This window comes from Triturus cristatus, chromosome 1_1 (assembly GCF_964204655.1).
Source record: "Triturus cristatus chromosome 1_1, aTriCri1.1, whole genome shotgun sequence".
NCBI classification, from domain to species: Eukaryota; Metazoa; Chordata; class Amphibia; order Caudata; family Salamandridae; genus Triturus; species Triturus cristatus.
The window spans coordinates 114,332,838-114,354,482 of NC_140579.1; the positions used below are offsets into that span (position 1 = coordinate 114,332,838).

The 21,645-nt window shown below is 42.2% G+C and overlaps 1 protein-coding gene across 1 annotated transcript in view; it reads left to right on the forward strand.

Annotated features, from left to right (window-relative positions):
- LOC146869700 (uncharacterized) overlaps nucleotides 1-21,645 on the forward strand; it is a 664,652-nt gene that overhangs the window by 368,467 nt on the left and 274,540 nt on the right. The window contains exon 15 of the mRNA XM_085640198.1: nucleotides 55-203. Coding sequence (XP_085496324.1) covers nucleotides 55-203 — 149 coding nt within the window. The remainder of the gene's footprint in view (nucleotides 1-54; nucleotides 204-21,645) is intronic.

Consider the following 21,645-nt stretch of genomic DNA (forward strand, 5'->3'; position numbering starts at 1 on the left):
AAATGAATGGTGAGTGATCTTACAGAAATCAACAGTCTGTGTTCTTTTGTACAGGTGTGCCACTATCGTGACTCTAGGTCCTGGTGTGACAAGATCCTTCAACTGCAGCGGGATGGCAGGACGCTACGTCACAGTGATTATTCCTTCAATCTACCAACATCTAACTCTCTGTGAAGTGCAAGTCTTCGCCCTACCTAAGCCGGGTAAGCTCCTCTCTGGAAGAGTGCTGATTCATTGGTAGTAAGAAATCCAGTGCCACCACCCAGCTACTGACCTGCACTTCCCATCTATAGGTTCAATATAGTGTTGGTCTGTTTAGTCCCTTCCCACAGCTGCCTGGGCTGTCTATCGGTGGCTACTGCCTCTTACAGAGTTCTCCCGATCTTCAAGTGAATGAAACCACAAAATAAGATCTGCTCCAGTCAGCTGTCGACAACAACTGAACTCCAGCCTTGGAGAATGTAGAATTCCTTTCTATAACAATCTAGAACATCACAAATATACAAGTATACACATATTAGCCCTCTCCATAAACCTAGAACAATATTATAGGAAAAAAATAAAATATTATACAGATATACACAAAAGATATTTCAGATTACTGTTCTCTTCCAACATGTTTCTTTTTAGAAAATAACATAATTTTGTAAAATCTTTTAACCAGTTCAGACTTGCCTTCGTCTACCCAATGGTTCAGCTATGGAGTCTAAGTAGAAGAGGGCAAGTTCGAACTGGTTGGAAGATCCACCTGGAAAGACAACCCTCCATTACCACCATATTCTGTTCCCCAGGAAGGCACAGTCTTACTGGGTCTGACAATTCATAGGCCCAACCTGCTTCATGGGGTATATGACTAGTGACAATGGATGCCTCATGACCATCCTGGACTCATTTTCTTGCGCAACTAGCACAAGATCTAAGTCTTCTAGCAGACCATCTATTACAGGCCACCAATATCTTTTCCTCTCTCTTGCTTTCCTCACCCACTCGCCACATGACCTCATGTGAAAATCTGTCAATTTGCATATAATACCTCAATTTGTTTTCTTTCTAATTCCTGTTAAGAACTCATCATCGTTATATGCTACTTCCCTTCCATCATTTGCAAGAGCCACACCCTTGATATCTATCATCATACCTCTACTCTCAAACTCATATCCTGCAGTCAAATCACTCGCTGTGTCTAAAGGTAATGTGTAGGCTTGCTCTCCATTGTTGGTTAGAATTCCACCCTAATATTGAACTCCTGATTCTCCATCAGCCACCTTTCAAATTGAGGCAGTGCTCTATCGGTACTTCCACAATCTAAAACATCTTCCATAGGCTTTTAATCTATAAATGGAAAATCCCATAAAATGGGTCTACAATGCTCCATCCCTCAGTAACTCAAAACTCACTGCCTTTCTGCTACACAATCACTCACAATTGAGCAATTGAGAGTGCTTGAGGAAAATTCCTCTACATGTTCTTTTCCATCCACCACTTGTGTCAGTGCCACCCCTATACCCTTGTTGCTAGTGTTAGTCATCCATATTGTCTTTGGATGCACCTACTCTGCGATGTGGTGCAATTCACCGACTCCTTGCCCACCTCGAAAGCCTCAACACACAATGTTATTCACTGATATTTGTTCCCTTTTTTCCATCATATCTCCAAGAGGATGCATTATTATGGCAAAATATAGGGCCTAAATGCGACCTCACTTCTTCTTTGTTTTGCGGATTCGGAGACTTCTAGACTGCCTCAAGCAAATGTAACTAGATACGAATACTACCTTTGGGCATAACAAGTCCCAAATATATCACCAATGCCACACTACGCTGACATGTTTCCCCATTGACTGTCAAACCACTGCACTATGCACTATCATGCTCCTCAACATTCCTGCCAAACACCAGGATAGCATCTACGAACAACATTACATTCCCCACATCTTATTTAGGGCTCTTTGAAAAGCAGCTGACGCAACCCAAAGGGTATTCACGAAAACCTAAACTCAATGCACGGAGTCACAAATGAGGTGTGTTGCTGTGGTTAAATACACAATTCCGCTTGGTTATTCACGGTAGAGAGATCTAGCATGCTAAAAACCCTTGTGGTAGCCTACACTATCGAAGCCTCCACAGCCGTTGTTTAGTCCACCCAGATGTTGTATTTCAAATCTCTCAATTCCACACACTTCCTGACAACCACCATTCTTTGCCGCTACAACTACATGGCTCAACCACTCAGAAGATAATGTCTCCTCAGTTACTCCATTATGTACACATTTCTTCAATGGTTCTTTAAGCTGCTCCCTCCTGAGATGACGTACAGCTTGTGCACAAGTGGTGTTTCCCTTTTTTCAAAATTATCTTATGTCTGAAACCTCCTAAGTATGCTATTCTATCCTTACATACCTTGGGAAACTTTGCTGCCATTTCAATTCCTTTAATCGATATTGACACCACAAACACAGGTTCACTGGCTTTAGTATCTAACCTGCTATGTCATGATGATAGTGACATGCAAACTAACTGTCTCTCCTTTTTGTAATACATAATTTTCCCACCATAGCTTTCTCCTTGAATGAGATCTCTATTCTGGTCATGCCATACCTACCAAATCAATTTTTGTCTTGCCATAACCAGCAGGAATAATATCAGCTAATTCCACATCTTCCACTCTCTCACTGAAGCTGTTTTCGAACATTTCTTCCCAAGCAGGATATTAAATCCAAAAGTACCACCACTTTGCTACCATCAGATATAACAACAAGCTCTTGCATAAGTAAACCTTCTTCAGCTACACCACACTTACCCATTTGCAAGTCAAATTTCTCTATTTCTTCCTCAGGTTCATCAACTCATACAAACCTTGCATGTTTCCCTTCCATGTAGCCTAGCATAATGCCCCTTTCCCTAACTCGTATGCCACAACAAAGTTTTCACCTAACACATTCTTCTGGTTGAGATGTGACCTGGGTTACTACAACTAAATAATGTCAGTTTACCTACATCCTTCTATATTTGTTTTCATTGTTGCCTTAATATGTGTTGTTTTACTTCATTTTTCCTTTCCTTTCCTCATTACCCTTTGCTCGAAAACTTACACTTTCCAGTTTCCCTTCTGCTACTGGCACACCCTCAGCCAGATCATGATTCTTAATCAGTGACTTTTCCTATACATGCAGAATTTTGGCCCAAATCATCCATTGTTATGAATTAAAGTATCAATTAATGTACCAAACTCACAAATTAACGCCAGTTTGTGTGACACAATGCTACAGAGTTCTTTACTTTTTCATGTATCCCTTTAACAATTGCATTAAACTTTCTAAATACGCATTTATTCTTGGGCCAAAATATTTTATCAACATTTTGAATTACATCAAATACACCACTGGCAACCTCATCAATGATATGCAGCTCTCGAATACTGTTATGAGTGTTTGGCGCAAAAAGTAGTCTGCCTCTTTTTGCATGATCACTCCCATTTTTCTGAACTGCTGCTGTTGTTTCTTTTGACACTGTGCACGGGGACTCTTCTAACCAGGACCCAGTACATGTGTTCTCACCCCTAAAAAAAGTTGAAATTGGCTACAATCCTTAGTAGAATTTTGCAAAGTGTGTGGGAGTTTTAAAACTGAAATTTCGACCTGTCAAAAAAAAAACTTTTGACAGATCTAAACCTTCTTTTTAAATGCTAGTAAGTCACCGCCAATTAGACCTTACTATCTATATGGCAGGGTGCATGGTACTTAAAAGAAGGGAATGTGAATGTTTAATGTTAAACATGTCCTTCCAGGGAAAAGCCCCAAAATGCTATTTTCTACAGTAGCAGGTTTGGCTTTTCCATTGGAAAGTATTGGGATACAATATCGCATTTAATAATGTTGTCTTTGGCTAGGAAAGTGCTACAAATTACATTATAGAACTTGTTGCAATATTTATTAGTAGGAATTTACTTATTTACTTCTGAAGTTGTCACTGTCGCCCTAATAGCTACTTGTACTTGACACTTTGACACTTTACTTGCTGTTCTTCCGGCCTTATTGCTGCTAGTGTGAATTGGGGGCACTTTTTCTTTGCTGCTAAATTTCGAGGACTATTTGTTGGATCTCAAACTGTTTTCAACTTAGGGGCATTTTATATTTGCTGCTAAATTTCTGGGGCTATCTTAAAAATCAGATACCAAACAGTTTTTACATATTCAGAGTCGGCAGTAGTGTGTTCAAACCACTCCGAATCTGCCGTACAAATCTCAAAGTAGGCAGTGTTTTCGGTTGTCTTTTTGGGGGAGAGGTTAGCAGTCTAGTCGTTGACCGACTGGATGTATATTAATGTGGGTGCTGCGAAGCCATGCCGAAGGCAAGCCCGTCTGTGCCCGTTCTCACTTGTCCGTCGCCAAAATCACTGCCCGTTCCACTTCAGGTAAACAGGCAAGACTTACTCACGCCAGGCCCTATTAACATTGGGTCTGAACTATACACAAGTTACAGATAAATGCGCAGTAGGGGCACCTTTTTCCTGCGCAAACTGCAAGTGGGTAGGCTGGCCTAATAAGGAGCCTCCTGTGACCAGCTAGAATTCAGAGGTTTTAAACTTGAAATGCCTAAATTTGAATGCTAGGTCCCTTCCAAGGCACTGCATGGAGATCTGGAACTCAATTAATTGCACCAATCCAGATTTGTTTTAATTTCTGAAACATGGATTAGCAGCAAGTCGTATATAAGATTTTGGAATGTGATAGCGAAGGCAGACAGGCGAGAGGTATTGCTATTTTCTTTAAGGATGTGTCTTGATGGTGGACTGAGAAACGTTAGTCTCCATTGGCATTGGATCTCTTTTCCTGGTTGTCCCCTCCGTTTAAAAAAAATACGATACATTTTTAGTAATTGGGGATTTTAATTTGCGCTATAAAATCTCAGAGGACCCCCTATACAAGAGGCTGCAGAATGAGATTCATTTTCTTCATTTAAAACAATGGGTTAAAGGCCCAACCCTTGAAGCAGGGCATGCTCTACATCTGCTGTTTTCATATATTGAGACAATCAGGATGCACAATATCGATCCGCTACCTTGGTCAGACTATTTCTTAATCAAATAATCAGTCACTCTGTCAGAAGTTTTGAAAAAAGGTCTAGATCTGTTATGTTTTGTAATGTACCCCAATATATAGGCCTGGGTAGTCACCTAAACTTTCACCTACATTTCCCTGCCATTGTACCACATAACGGTTTTTGGTATTGACCTTTTACCTAGTTAAGATGCTGCATAAATGTTGTTTGTATTTCCCAGAAAACTAGCCTCATTTATCATGCATGAGGATTCTCACAATCACAGCAGGATTACCATCATCTGCATAATAACTATGTATAAGGGTCATCCCTTTCGTCATCCTTGGCCGACATGACACATCAAGGTAGAACCGACCCCTGAGGGTACCTTCTTGGGAATATATACAGCTTATCTTTGCTGTGGCAGGCATAGGAGAAAGACTTCCTTGCTGACACACTGACATGACACGCTGAGGTTCCTGCACGCAGGCACTCCAGCTCGCAGTGGTCTATTATCACTCGAGGGGTGTCCATCACGAGACCAAACGGGATCCAACTGTCTCTCATTTCAGGTAATGAGGTTGGCTTCAGCCTAGGGGGTTTCTTGGCTCTACACTTATATACATGCTAGGTACACTTAAGTACATCTAGTTAGGGTTGCATCGTCGGAGTGCGCATTTATATTGTCATTTATTCATATACCTGCCTGTATTCATTGGTTTAGCACTATGATAGGAATCTACCATCTTTTTACTCTATTGGTGCTTATGATCATTTATATCTGTTTCTGTCTTATGGTTGTTTCAGCACACCTATTTCACACTAGAATGCCGCTGGTTAAATAAAAGCTTATTGAAGATTTCCCCACCGTTTATTCTGTGTATTTCTCTGTGAGCACGAATGACTGAGCGAAAAGTACTGTACTATTTCTATGATCCCTGTCATATTCGATAGTTGCCAGGAACTATTCTCTCCTTGGTAAGAGGAGTTTACAGTGGCACTAGCTGGTATTCAGGCAAACATACCCGGTGGGGGTGTCTGGAATCAGTCTGGACACCAATCCCATAGTCTATGTTGTCTAAAGGCGCAGATCCTATATAGGTTTATAGGAACTACACGACATGGCATCGCCAACGTTGGTTTGGTTCTTATTTAATGGTCAAATCTGAGTAGTTCAGTCATTATTTTCTCAGAGATCCCTACTCACATTTACCCAGAGACGTCTGGAGTGGGAAGAGAAAAATCCGCAGCAGCTGAGTAGGCATATCCTATGTATTGCATGTTTGTTTATTCAAGCTTGAAGGACAAATAGTTCCTATTGTGCATAACACGTTATCTCAGTTTCCTTCAAACTTTTTCAACAATGACTGATGAAGTAAATGCTGCACCAGTACTACGAGCGAATGCAATAGAGGAAGGAGAACAAGAAGGCAAAATATACATTTCAGAAAATGTCAGAACTGCCCTTACTTTAAAACTAGCAGAGCCTGGAGTCACAGCTAGGGGTGTGACAGTAAGATTTGTGATTGAGGCACACAAATCATATAGAACAGAGTTATTCTATTCATGGGTTAAATTCCCACCAGCATATGCACGCACAAATACATTTCACTCTTACACTGAAGATGAAAGACCAGAGGAATATTGTCGATACAAGGACATTGAAGTTCTGCTCACCTACCAGGAGCACATAAACTGGTTTAAAGGCGTCCTCCCACCAGTCGTGTCTGACATGACTCACTGTCACGCGGGGAAGGGGGTCGCGAACACAGACAAGAAGAAAGGACAAAGTCCAGAGGCACACATCATACTACGGACTATAATATCAAAAAAGAAGATAAACCAAAATAAAAACTTCAATTTAAAAAGAAGAAGGTAGCAGGTCTTAAAGTTAGACATGCCAAGAATACTGAGGACTCAGCTTCTGAACGGGAAGTGGGCTCTGACGATGCTAGACAGCGCAGAAGAAGTAACAATAGCTCGTCAGAACCTGATGGAATTTCTGGAGAAAATGGATTCAAATGAACACATGATACAAGGGTAAGTGTCCCACATCGGTTATATGAAATAACACTCCAAACGGAGGGGGACAAACCCAGAAAAATTAAAGGTCGCTTTTGGGAGAACCGGACGTATGGCTATGACATTCTTTTGATTGAAAAAGATTGGATGCCTGAGATTGTTATGGAGTGCCCAAAGAGAGACATGCTAATTTTGATGACTTTTTCCGACCTTGTTCCAGTATCCTTAAAATATTCATATGTGCAGGAGTGGGCGGTAACACTTCCTCCTGCATTATATCGCAAACATGTTGGGTAGGATGCTGATTAGCCTCACCACGTAACCCCAGTAAAAACTACTCCAACTCCGCAGAGACAGTACCCTATTAAACAAGAAGTGAAGAAACTGTCCAGGGAGATCTTAGATGAACTGGAATACCAATGTGTAATAGAAAAGTGCACCTCCTTCCTTTGTTTCCTGTAATGAAACCCGATAATTCATACCATCTAGTTTTAGACTACAGACATCTGAACACATGCACAAAGACATTTGCAGTACAGAATGCACACAGTGCCGCATTAATGAATAACATTGTGCAGAAAAAAATACAAAACGACACAAGATATCTCTGCACTCCCAGCGACAATTCTGTTAACTTCCCCAAGGGTATAAAAATTGCCACGGGTTGTTCTCAGCTAGGGTAACAGAGTTACTTCAAAATTTTAATGAGGAGGCATTGTCCTATGTAGATGATATTTATTTGACAGATGATTTATTGGATCATTTGACCAGGGTGAGCAACATAGTTTTGGGATTCGCCTCTGAGGGCTACAAATTCAATTGAAAATAGCCCACCTCATTGTCCTATTTTTGAGATACAAGTTATCAAGAGAAAGGAACAACCTAGCAGCTAACTTTTTAGAAAAGTGCACGCAGCTCCAACCTACAAAAACTCTGAAAAAGCTTACAATCTATATTCGGATTTCTAAATTTTGGCGGAGCATACATTTTGGATTACGCAGAAAAAGTAAAACCTTTCTATGATTTAATTAGACCTGATTTTTCAATTAAACATTGGACACAGGAACACACGTTTAACCTTCGTTCCTTACAAGCTGACGTGATAGCTTCCAAACACCTGCACACAGGTGTAAATACCACAAATCTGGTGATCCGTGTAATCGCGGGTCAATCAGGGTACACATAACTAACCTTCAATGAAGGGAAAACGGTACCCATAGCATACAAATCACATTTGTACACAAACGCTGAAATGCGCTTTGCTTCTACAGAAAAAGTCTGACAGCAGTACAGACTGTTGTAGTGAGGGAAAGAACATTGGCACAGGGGAAACAAATAATTGTCGTAACTCCAGTAGCCGCCTTAGAGGCAGTTACAAAAGCTAGTGTTCCAAAGATGGATACAATGGGCTAATTCTCTCACTGCAACAGATGTAGACTACAAATTTGATTCTCATTAAAAACACTAGTATTTCTGCAATACAGACAAGAATATCCGCTCCCGAATGAAATAATGCCTCTGGATCAGTATGAATACATTATTTACACTGACGGTTCTGCTCAGCCTGACATAGGTAGTAAACAGCAATACAGTGCAGCTTGTGCGATTGTAAAAGGACGTATGCAGGACGGCAAGTTCCATCCTAGCACTATGAAGACACAGTCCCTAGGAGACAGCACGGCACAGCTGGCAGAATTAAAAGCCGTATTACTAGCACTAATACAAACCGATCGAGAATTCCCCTCACTTATAGTGTGTGATTCATTTTACTGTGTCCAGTCTTACAACGCATATCTTCACTACTGGGGTCAAAATGGGTTTAAAGACTCAAATGGTTGCTCAATAAAGCCCAACATGCTTTGGGAACAAGTGGCAGAGTTGAAAAAAGACTTGCCTAGAGCTCACATGAGTCATCAATGTGATGGCGTTCATGTTGAAGGAAATTCATTGGCTGATGAAGCCACCAAGGGGACAGTGTGAACTGCTTCCGTAGCCGCAATAACTCATTCTAGCACAAGAATAGATGGAGACATAATGGTAGCTGTCATTGCTTCCCTCAAAAACAGCTCAGCTGTACCAAAGAGTTTTCCACTCAAATCCTCCTACAAGTTAGATGCAAAAAATATTCTGTATGCTCAAATTCCAGCGCCTGGAGACCCTCACGGGTTAGTAGCATGCTCTATAAACCACTGATTGATTGATTGATTGAAATTCCAAGAGTGGGGGATAGAGTAATACTAAACATAGATTGTAGATTAGGTTTAATTCTAGCTGCACATGAGGGTCAGGGTTCTGCACACACAGGAATTACTGCAACAGTTTCTCTATTGAAACAGCGCTATTGGTGTCCAGGATTAACAAAACAAGCAAAAGCATTTGTTCTTAAGTACGACATCTGCCAGCAGATGAAGGGTTCCACCGTAGCACATCCGGCACACACACCATTACTAATATCAGACAGACCCCTAGCCTGTGTCTATTTGGACCACTAAGGTCCCTTACAATCTGATGGGGCTTACAAGTAGATCTTGGTGGCAGTAGATTCATGGTCTAGATTCCTGTGGGTTTGGCCTCAGAGCTCGGCTGATGCTCAAACTATTATAAAAGATGTGTGAGTGTAAATAGGGAAATATACAGTTGCCACTTTACATTCTGACCATGGCCCTGTGTTTAGCTCTAGGGCTTACAAGGAAGCCATCGGAAGTTTGGGTGTTGCATTGCCGTACTCCTCTCCGTACCATCCCAAGGGAAATTCGGTAGTAGAGAGGAAAAACCAGAACTTAAAGCAATCTTTAACATCAAGAGTATTAGGCTCTGGTGGTAGTTGGGTCAATCACCTATTTGGGGTCCAGAGGGCACTCACTAACATGTCCAGAAGTTCCATAGGCGGTGTCACCCACTACAAAGTCCTATTTGGGGCAAGAATGTGGGTACCTGATCTCGATTATGAAAGCATAGTGGCAGATAAAAAACCTTTTGACATCAATAAATGTTTGGCTGTTTTACAAGATGTTAATGAATTCTGGGCACTACAAAGCAACATGCAAGTAAAACGCACCGTCACTGGGGAAGTCAAATCAGTCACCGCAAGAACTGTCTGGATCCCAAAGGTCAGGGGTCAGGGGTCTGGTTGGAGAAAAGATTGTGGACATGAAAGAATTTGGGCCATCCTACAGAAAGCCTGTACCTAAAGAGATTCATCTCAATCGATCTGATCAAACCACTCTTTGTGGCCGATCCTGAATAGCAGGCCACGTGGGCTCCTGAGTAGCTGCCGCTCTCCTCTCGCAACTATATAGGAAGTTCAGACAGAAAGACTTATAACATTCAAAGAGTCTACAATATAAAGCAATGGAGTTACCAACAATGAAATAGAACTCGTGCCTATTGAAACAGATCATCAAAATAAGAATGAAACACATATGTCCATTCGGCCTACCACCGACATCTACATCAATATGCCTCTACAGGAGACATCTGCCAGTTCATCAAAACCTGCTGAGCTACCAAAGATAGATCAAACTGCATCTGGCTATTTCATTGATTTCGACACGTTTTCTCTGGATCCAACTGAACCTGAATCATTTGGGTGTGCTCAGGAAATTGATTAACTTCAAAAAGGCATAGCCTGTCAAAGGCAAATGTTAGCTGACAACTGGTCAGGTCCTTTCTTGGTTCCCTCAGACAGGTGCGAATCCCAGTGGGAGAGGAGTTACCCCCAGTACTGGGTTGAAGTGACCAAAGAGGAGGGATTTCTCATTTCCCTAGCATTGTGAATTTGGGCACATGGAGGTTTTTTAGGATTGTTTGAAGTAGGGCAGATAGGAACTTCTGCAAAAGTGGGTAGGTTTACCCCTGGTAATGTTTTCTCTGTTGTTTAGGGAGAGGCTAGGAGTCGCAGCCACCCACAGGCTAGGGCCAGCCAAACATGTGGCACCCTCTTCAGAAAATGACTTGACCTGTGGAAGAAAGAATAAGGACAGCATTTTTGTTGAAACATTTGAGGTGACCTGCGAGGCTGGGCCTGCCCCTACTTGTATGTAGGACAAATGAGTGGACTTCAAGGGTAAATTAACTGACCTCATGTTAAGCTACAGGGACACAACAACCTTGAAGAAGCTCATTTCCTGAAAAGCCCAGCTGACCAGTTCAAACTGGACCTACCCTAGACTCTGCTGGTGGCTTTTTCTGGAGTGAGTCATGACAACCAAGTGCTGTTCCTGAGGTCCTGGAGCCCCTGGTTGTGTGAAAGTGTACTTATCGTTTTGGCTTCAAAGACCTCTGGAGGACCAGAACAAACTTGCCAAGTCAATCAGACGGATTTGCGTTGCCGCTGGAAAGGGTATCTGGCCTTGTGGAGCTCTTTGCGGCTACAGCTTAGAGACTTGACATGCTGGAGGAATCTGAGTTCCAAAAAAGAGACTAAGCCAGAACATAGAAACCTTCATCGGTGGAAGGTATCCAGCCAGTGGGGGACCTTCCTTAGTAGAGAATTTTGAATTTCTCCCATCTCTGAGCTTTACAGGCAAAAGTCAGTGGTTTCACCATGAACTCGTTCAAAAGCTATATGGCCTCATAGAGCCTTTCTTGGCCACACCCTGCTGCCTTGCCCCACTGAAGAGTTTCAACTTCTATTTCAGAGACTAAGCTAGAAGGTAAAACTTGTGACCAGGTTGAACCTGGCTTCTGTAGCCGACCCACGCTTCACCGTGGTCAGCCTTTCATCACTCTAGTGCAGCTACAAGAGCTACCCATAAGGCCTGAAAATAAACAATTTAATTAAACAATGGCACTGATAGGTATCATTCAAACACCAATACAGGATATATGTGCTAAAATAACACACAGCATCTAATGCCATTATCATATATTCCTATTAAAGACCCCCACACTGATTTTAGTAAACCTTTCTCATGATTTTTCAGCAAGATGAGTTATTCAAAACATTAAAATCCTGTTGTCTATAAATTAATGTATGTGCACAGAGACCCCAGTAAATAAAGGAGCACAAAACAGATCAATAAAGAAAGAGTAAATGCATGAGCATTTCTTTTAAGAAGCAACGTTGTCAGGGCTATATGTTGTTTACCTTGTCGACCTAAGAGGATAGCCAAGTCTCATCAGTACAAAAAGGATGGAGGATAGATCTAAAAAGAAAATATATGTAAGGATTAGCAAGGATCTAGGGTGGTCTAAAAAATTAATGATATGGAAGAGCAGTCAATGCTAACTTCTATATACTTTATTTAGCATTGTCTGTATTGTAGATTCAATTGTTTTTCCTATGCTATTGTAATATTCCTTTTTGATTAGCAGATTTTTTTTCCATTCACATTTAATAACATTCTCAGTATACCAGTCAGTCAGTCAGTCAAAAAGCTTTATTATCGGTTAAAAACCATAACATTCTCAGTATACATACTTGATCTTGTCCTTCTTTTGCTGTTATCACTAACTTTTGGTGTCTTCTCTTTGACCTGTAGGCCTTTACCTATCAGGCTTTCCTAACGATGACTTGTGCACTCTTTAAAAAGTGAAGGTCTCTGCGCCACACTGTTAAGTTGTGCGTTCAGGTTACCTCCGGCCGCATACATTCCAGAATTGAACCAGTATACACAGTCCTTCTGAATTTCGTTATCCATCCTGCAAGTTAATCTCCAAGTGTATGTGTAAATGTACACTGCTTCCTGTGTTACGGAAACACGTTTTGAAATAATATTGATTTTCTCTGTACGACAATTTCTACAGGTTTACCCAACGTTTCTGAGTAAGTAACTATTTACTTTTCTCACTGTGATTCTTCATAGTAATGGTAGCTTTCTGATACGTTACCTCGAAATAACTCTGGTATTTCCATACTAAAGCATTAGACGGATACTTTTGGAGAATTTTACACAAACCAATGAGGGTCTTTACCATCCGGGTGCAAGGTAGTATTGATTGCTCTTCCATATCATTACTTTTGAAACCACCATATATCCTTACTAATCTATTACATATCCTTTCATTTTTAGATGTCTGCCCCAGCCTTTTTGTCCTGATGAGACCTGGCTTTCCTTCTCAATCAATCAATCAATCAATCAATCAATCAATCAATCAATCAATCAATCAATCAATCAATCAGAACATTTATAAAGTACAGTACTTACCCGTGAGGGTCTCAAGGCGCTGGGGGGGGGGGGGGGGGAAATGCTGCTACTGCTTGAAAAGCCAGGTCTTGAGGAGTCTTCTGAAGGTGAGCAGGTCTTCGGTCAGCCGTGGGTGGGTGGGGAGGGTGTTCCAGGTCTTGGCGGCGAGATGGGAGAACGATCTGCCGCCGGAGGTCGCTCTTCGGATGTGGGGGACTTTGGCGAGGGTGGCGGAGCGAAGCTGGCAGGTGTGGGTGTAGAAGCTGAGTCGTCTGTTGAGGTACGCTGGTCCGGTGTTGTGGAGTGCCTTGTGTGAGTGGGTGAGGAGCTTGAAGGTTATCCTCTTGTTGATGGGGAGCCAGTGCAGGTCTCTCACGTGGGGTGTGATGTGGTTGCGGCGAGGGATGTCGGGCATCAGGCGTGCAGAGGCGTTCTGAATGCGTTGAAGTCGTTTTAGGAGTTTGGCCAAGGCTCCTGCGTAGAGGGCGTTTCCATAGTCCAACCTGCTGCTGACGAGGGCCTGGGTGACCGTTCTTCTTGTTTTGGTGGGGATCCACTTGTAGGTCTTGCGGAGGGTGTTGAAGCAGGAGGATGAGATGGTGTTGACCTGCTTTGTCATAGAGAGGGTGGAGTTGAGGATGAACCCTAGGTTGCGTGCGTGGTCGGTGGGTGTTGGAGCTGTTCCCAGTGCGGTCGGCCACCAAGAGTCGTCCCAGGCCGAGGGGGTGGATCCGAGGATGAGGACTTCCGTCTTGTCCGAGTTTAGCTTCAGTCGGGTGTTCTTTATCCACTCGGTGACGGCTTTCATTCCTTCTCGGAGGTTAGTTTTGGCGGTGTGGGGGTCCTTGGTGAGGGAGAGGATGTAAATGTAAATGTAAATTGATACTTGTATAGCGCACTACTCACCCGCAAGGGTCTCAAGGCGCTTGTACGAATACCGCTGTGGAACCCATCCTGGCTTTCCCTGTGAGGCGTCCACTCCTGGGCACCCCCAAGGTGGAGGCCAGGCATCCTTAGCGTTGTGGGGGCCGTTGTGGAGATTAAGCAAGCTATTGCCCAGAGTTGCAGAGTGGGACTCCATGATTGGAATGGCACCGAGGCGAGAATGATCAGGTCCGTGGAATTTTTTGAGCCCAAGACCCGCCGAGGCAGGGAATTGAACCCTGGTCCCGGGCTAGACCTCTGCATCAGGGTCTGCCGCTCTAATCATTGAGCCACACTTCTCTGGGTGTCGTCGGCATAGGAGATGATGTTGAAGTCATGCAGTCGGGCGACGTGGGCGAGCGATGCCATGTAGATGTTAAACAGTGTTGGGCTGAGGGATGAGCCCTGGGGTACGCCGCAGATGATCTCGGTGGCTTCGGAGCAGAAAGGGGGAGGCGGACACTCTGAGTTCTGATGGAGAGGAAGGAGGTTGTCCTGTCCAGGGCCTTCTCTTGGATCCCAGCGTCGAACGAGAGCAGGGAGATGGGCCGGAAGTTCTTGAGGTCCTTGGGGTCAGCCTTGGGTTTTTTGAGTAAGGCGTTGATCTTGGTATGCTTCCAGCTCTCCGGGAAGTTTGCTGTCTCAAAGGAGATGTTGATGGCTTTCCGGAGATGGGGTGCGATGGTGGTGCTGGCTTTGTTGAAGATGTGGTGTGGGCATGGGTCTGACGGAGATCCAGAGTGGATGGTGTTCATGATTTTGATGGTGTCGTCGTCGTTTATGTTGGTCCAGTAGAGCAGGTGGTCGGTGCGGATGGTGGTCGTGGGGGCGGAGGTCTCAGTGGTTGTCGGGGAGTTGAAGCATTCATGGATGTCTGCGATCTTGCGATGGAAGAAAATGGCAAGGGAGTCGCACAGGTCTTGCGAAGGTGGGATGTCGTTGGTGTTGGAGCTGGGGTTGGAGAGTTCCTTCACGATGTTGAAGAGCTCCTTGCTGTTGTGTGCGTTGTTGTCTAGGCGGTCTTTGAAGGAGGCCCTTTTGGTGGATCTGATGAGGTGATGGTGTCTGCGGGTGGTGTTCTTGTGGGCTGCGTAGCTGTCCGGTGTTCGTTCACAGTGCCATTTCTTCTCTAGCTTTCAGAAGGTTTGCTTGAAGGCCTGGAAGTCTTCAGTGAACCAGCAGGCTTTCTTGCTGGTGTGACTGTTGGAGGGATTCTTGATCAGGGCGACGGTGCTGGCGCAGTCGTAGATCCACTGTCTGAAGTTGCGGGCGGCGGTGTTGGGGTCGGTGGGGTCGGCAGGTGGGCTCCGGGAAAGGGTGATGGTGGGATCAGTATGGATCTGGAAGTGCAGGTGTCCGGTGGTGCTGAGGGTGTCGTCGGTGTTGGTCGAAACTCTAAGAGTGTTCCTGTGGATGATGGCGATTCCTCCTCCTACTCCGTTGGTGCGGTCCTTGCGGGAAATCTTGTAGCCGTCCGGGATGGCTATGGCGATGTCGGGTGCCGAGGAGGGGTTCAGCCAGGTCTCCGTCAGGAAGGCGACGTCTGAGGAGGTTGAGTCAAGTAGGTCCCAGAGTTCAACGGCGTGTTTGCGGGCGAAGCGGTGTTGAGAAGTATGCATCTGAGGTAGTTGGGTTCTTTCCTGGTGGTTGGGTTGGCGGGTCGGATGCTGGTGAAGCTGTAATCCTGGCAGGAGAAGGGTCCTTGTGTGCCCTTCGGGGCGGCCAGGAAGCAGGTGTGTGGGTGTCCTGTGTTGAGTGCGTGGAGGGTGCTGGCATCATATCCGAGACGGGCGTCGTGGCGTTCACGGGGGCCAGGGTTTCTGGACAGGGGAACAAGGAGGAAGAAACGCTAACAAATAAGGCAATTTACAGTACAAAAACAAATAGGACGCAAGACAATTACAGCAAGACAAATACAGCAAGACGAAACCTACCTACGGCCTACCAGTGGCCACCAGGGATGAGGCGCAGGTGGCAGCCTGCGGGTAGAGGAGGGCCTCGAACTCTCCTCAGCAGCGGCAGCTGGGGCTAAGGGCAGTACACACAGGCGGTGCTGTGCGGCGTGGGGAGCGACCTGCCTAAGAAGGGTCAAGGGTCGCTCTCCTCACCGTGCAGCGGCTGCCATAAGAAGGGGAGGTGGGAGGGAGGAGGCAGCTGGGAGGAGGGAGCGGACGAATGGGTGAGCGGGGGTGGGGCCGCAGGGGACGCAGCGGCAGGAAAATGGGGGAAGGAATGGTGAAAGAAACAGAAGGCAAAGGGGCACAGGGCACAGAATAAAAAACGGGGAACAAGGAGGGAGAAGCCCTAAGCAAATAAGGCAATACAATTACAATTACGGATGAAACAGGGGCAAACGGTCACGGGGCACAGAATAAAAAAACGAGGGGAAGAAACACTAAACAAATAAGGCAGAACAGATACAATTACAGAGGAAACAGGGGCAAAGGGGCACGGGGCACAAAATAAAAAAACGGGGAACAAGGAGGAAGAAACTCTAACAAATAAGGCAATTTACAGTACAAAAACAAATAGGAAGCAAGACAATTACAGCAAGACAAATACAGCAAGACAAAACCTACCTATGGCCTACCACTGGCCACCAGGGATGAGGCTCAGGTGGCAGCCTGCGGGTGGAGGAGGGCCTCAAACTTTCCTCAGCAGCGACAACTGGTGCTAAGGGCAGGACACACAGGCGGTGCTGTGCAGCGTGGGGAGCGACCTGCCTATGAAGGGTCAAGGGTCCCTTCTAGGTCCCATCCCTCCCCCCAAGGTATTCCAAAGCTGACATGTTCTGAAAAGCTTACATTTTTCTGAAGGCACTTTTAGTAGGTCAATGTAGTACAAATTGGCGTAGTTGCACCTGGGGAAAATAAGGGCCCGGATAAGTGAAAAGCAGTGACTACAGAATGGGAGGGGGTAATTTTGTGGTGATGTGAAGGGACTACTTCTAAGCTTTAGTAAGATATTTTACTTTCATTTCATTGCACCGGGGTCTTTACACCTTAATCTTCTGGTCTTATCATCAAACAATATCCTACACTGGTAGTATGGACCTTTGATTGTCAACTTGAAGCATTGTAAAGAAGACAACATCAGAAATACGTTTCAAGTTCTGTGAAACCAAAGTGGCTTCACAATGATGACAGTCATCCAATCATGTTAACCTTTAAAGATTATTTCAAATATATGTTCAGTAGCATAAAAGCAAAGTATAAACACAGTCAGGAAGTACATTAATCTGGTTACAGGAGTGCTATGGGGATTTCCAAAGAGGGTATAAAAAAGAGAAGAATGGAAGGTATCAGCATGGGTTTGATCTTCAGTAGAATTTCGAAGGAAATGAAAAAGTAATGAGCATGAAGCTTTTCACTCAGAGAGACCTAGCATAGAGATATGTTCTCCCCCAAAGTCAGCATGAAGTCTGCCTTAACTAACTAACACCAATTAAAAGCACAATTTATACTTCCAGAACATACGTATCTTGTTACCACCATTGGGTACCAATCGAGTAACTGCATTTGAGGGGAGTTAGCATACTCCCTAAGCTCATATTGTCCTTCAATTCGACACACATCTGCTCGTCCTTGAGTGTTGCACCTTGCTGGTAGACCGGGTATAGGAGGCTTCTCTCACCATCATTACTCCACGTTTGTTTGCCAATTTCCCTTTCTCAGGCCTCACTATCAGAAGTCTAATACATAACAAAAAGCCTTTCTCAAGCTAACAAGGAACAAGATAAAACTCCTGCAGTGGAGATTAAACAGCATGCACAGCAATATTTAAACACACATTTTCACCACGTTATTCAGCCGAGGCCTAAGGTCAAGTTAAGCTAACTCGAGAATCAAAAATGATGCACTTTACAATATTGCCAACCATTGCAACTTAGTAAATTATTGTTGAACAATATATATGCTGTGAAGGAAAAATCATTTGTTCATTAATCAAATAAATACAGCTACATATAAATGTAACATTAAAATGGTTATATGCTAGTACTTTATTCAAATCTAACACTTGAGTTAATGACGTTAAAGCACACATTGAGTAAATATGTTGCAGTTAAGAGTTTATAAATGCATATAAATTAAGTATGTACGTTGAAGCCTACATTATGCTGCTCCATATGCTCAAATATACCTAATACAGTCTTTTTCTTCAGTCTTGGTCTAAAGTCTGTCTTCATGGTCTTGCTCATATATCTAGTCATTCTTAAAAATATCTCATACCTTCATTTAATCACTGTTTTTAACTTCTACATTTAAACTAATTCAATTTCAAATACCCATTAACGCTTTGTCTCATAAATCTTTTTCTTTAAAGTAGTCCCGATGTGCTGACGGTCTATATAATCCCTCAAAAATTTCTTTCATTCATACCTTTATCTCTCAACTTAAATTCTCTACCTGTTTCATATTCCTCTTTATTTGCACAATGATCCTCATTTGAAGACCAAAGACCTATTTTAGAAAGCTCTTTTATAGTGAAAGCCCTGAATCACAGGGTCTGCAACCACAAAAGGCCTTTTAAAATGTACTAAAGACCTTTGGTATGGGGACCATTGTATGGAACACGGGCTGCTTTAAAGAAAATGTTTCCCATTTGGGAATTTGTTGGTCTGCTGTCCCTTGCACTAATACTCATTATGGAGGTTGCTCTGTCACTCACTGAGACTGGATATTTGTAACACAACCTATCAGTGTATATGTGGCATCGCAAAATCACAGGCTGATAGGAAACCATTGGTGCACTATTTGCGCCCACTGTTTGCAACTACCCTGCATGGGGTAGTAAGATTGCAATTTATATTTTCTCTCCATTGTTTCACAGCCCATATGCACATTCTTTACACAAATGTTGAGTGTAACTTAGAGGATTACAGTATTAGATATTTTTTTTGTTTTTGCACAAATGATCAGCACTCACTATACACTTTTAAACAGTAATTGCACATTCAATATAATCTGAATTAAGTAATGCATAGACTACATTCAAGTTTGTTTAAAAATCTTTCTTTATAGTCCTTTATTAATGTTCTTTTTTAAAATAACATTCATCAATACAGCTGATGTGGCCGACGCATTTTGTTTGTTTCCAGAGACTTCTTCAGGGCTACAAAATATAGACAATACATATATTTAAAATCTTTAATTACAAAACATTTATTCTAAAATCATTGCATTAATTTCACATATGAAATCCACCAAATGGCACCATATTCGATATACCCAAAACATTGTGCGAAACCAGAACATAATAAATCCATTGGTGAGGCCAATAGATAGCATCTCATTGATATCAAACAATTTTTAAATATATTTCATCATTTGCTTATGTATAATACAATTCTCATCTACTTATCAAATGACACCATAATCTATACGACATAGACAATATATACCAAAGTATAGTTATTTTATTGGTGAGTCTACTCAATTGCATATTCGTACCCTATTAAAAACGTTCTAATTTCAAGTTTCTAATGGGAAACAATGACAAGGAGAGTAAAAGCAACAATAATGAAGCAGGGGAAAGAGGAAGAAAAGAAAGAAAATGAAAAGAAAACGAAAAAAAAAAGAAAATGGAAGAGAAAGGAAAGAAATAGAAAGAGGGGCCCAATTTTTATAATATCCATTACTGTTTCCTCTTACATATTTACATAGTGATATTACATTCACATTCATTTCACGTGGTTCCTTTCTTATCCCCATTTTGTGCATGTACAACTCCTATTCTAAGTAATAATCAAGTAAAGATACCTTTTCAATGTTCTCACACCCGTATTTGTTATGTATGGGGAATGTCATATGTCCCAGCCTACAAAGGATAGAACAATTAACCCATTAGAGCTACATTGTGTGTGACGAGATTCTTTATATCAATCAGCTATATTAAATACTACATCCTCCCTTAGTTTGTTCACGTCATGTTCCTATGGTTCATACAGAGAAGGTTATCATCAATAAATCTTGTTCTTGCCCGTGTTGGCATCAGAATCTAATAAAATCCCAAAAAATTGTATATATAAAATTATTTAATCTTTAAGTGTACAGGTAGCATGTTAAGAAAATGTCTAGTGTAGTACTAAAGCGATCATATTTTGTATGAAAGTAGGGGCTGTCCCCAAAAATGGTCCAAGATCTGGGGGAAAGGGAATGAATACCGCAGAATGATATGTTCACCACTGCCCCCTCAAGGGCAAAGGGAATTGTTTGAAGACACCTAAGAGGGGATGGAAGATCTCAGGGGTAGGGAGGAAGACTTAAGAGTTAAGTATTGGATCACAATGGATGTCACATCCTTTTTGCAAGAATGTATTGCAAAATGTTATGCACTAAATGTGAATTGCCGTCGCTTGGCGATTTTATGTAATTAAAAGATTTAAAAAAAGATAAAAATAATAATCTGTCCATCAGATTCTCATGTGAGATTGTAACAGTATTAAAGTTCACTAGTAACAATTCTCATTGTATCGTGTTCCAATGAGTTGACTCAACATATTGTATCCTTTTTGCTAATCACTAGCCTTACCGGCAGGATGCAATTCCGTAAAAAAAAAATATCCAAAGAACTCCCATAATTTTTTATTTCAACATCCACCATCTTTGAATGCCTATTTATAACATCGCCATATATAAAAGTCCTATAGGTTGGCGCAAATCAGTCCCATAGCGAAAGGGAGCAAGAAGGAGAACATTGAAAAGGTATCTTTACTTTATTATCACTTAGAATATGAGTTGGACATGCACAAAGTGGGGATAAGAGAAGAACCACCTGAAATGAATATGAATGTGCTCTCACTGTGTAAAAGGAAACAGTAATGAGTATAATAAAAATTGGGTCCCTCTTTCCTCTTTCTTTCCTTTCTTTTTCATTTTCTTCTTTTTTTCATTTTCTTTTTATCTTTATTTTTCATCCTATTTTCCCTTCTTCTTAATTTTTCTTTCCTTTTCCTTGTATCTCATTTGAGACTTGAATTTAGATTGTTGCTAATAGGGTAAGAATATACAATTGAGTAGCCTCATCAATAAATTCTCTATACTTTGGTTTACATAATGTATATGCCGTATTGATTACGGTGTCATGTGATGAGCAGCTAAGAATTGTATTATTCATGAGCAAATGATGCAATGTATTAAAATAATTGTTTGATATCAATCAGATGTTATCTATTGGCCTCACCAATTAATGTATTAGGTTCTGGTTTTGCACATCGTTTTTGGTATATTGATTATGGTGCCATCTGATGGATTTCATATGAGCAATGATTTTAGAATAAATGTTTTGTAATTATGGATTTTAAATATATGTATGTATTGACTTAGACTACATTGGATGTATTGATGGATAATATGTGAAAAAAGAAGAACATTAATAAAGGACTATGAAGAAAGATTTTTAAACAAACTTGAATGAAGTCTGTGCATTACGTAATTCCGATTATATGGAATGTACAATTATTGCTTAAAGAATGTATAGTGAATGCTGATCATTTGTGATGAAATAATTTGGAGACCTATATCCCTATATAGA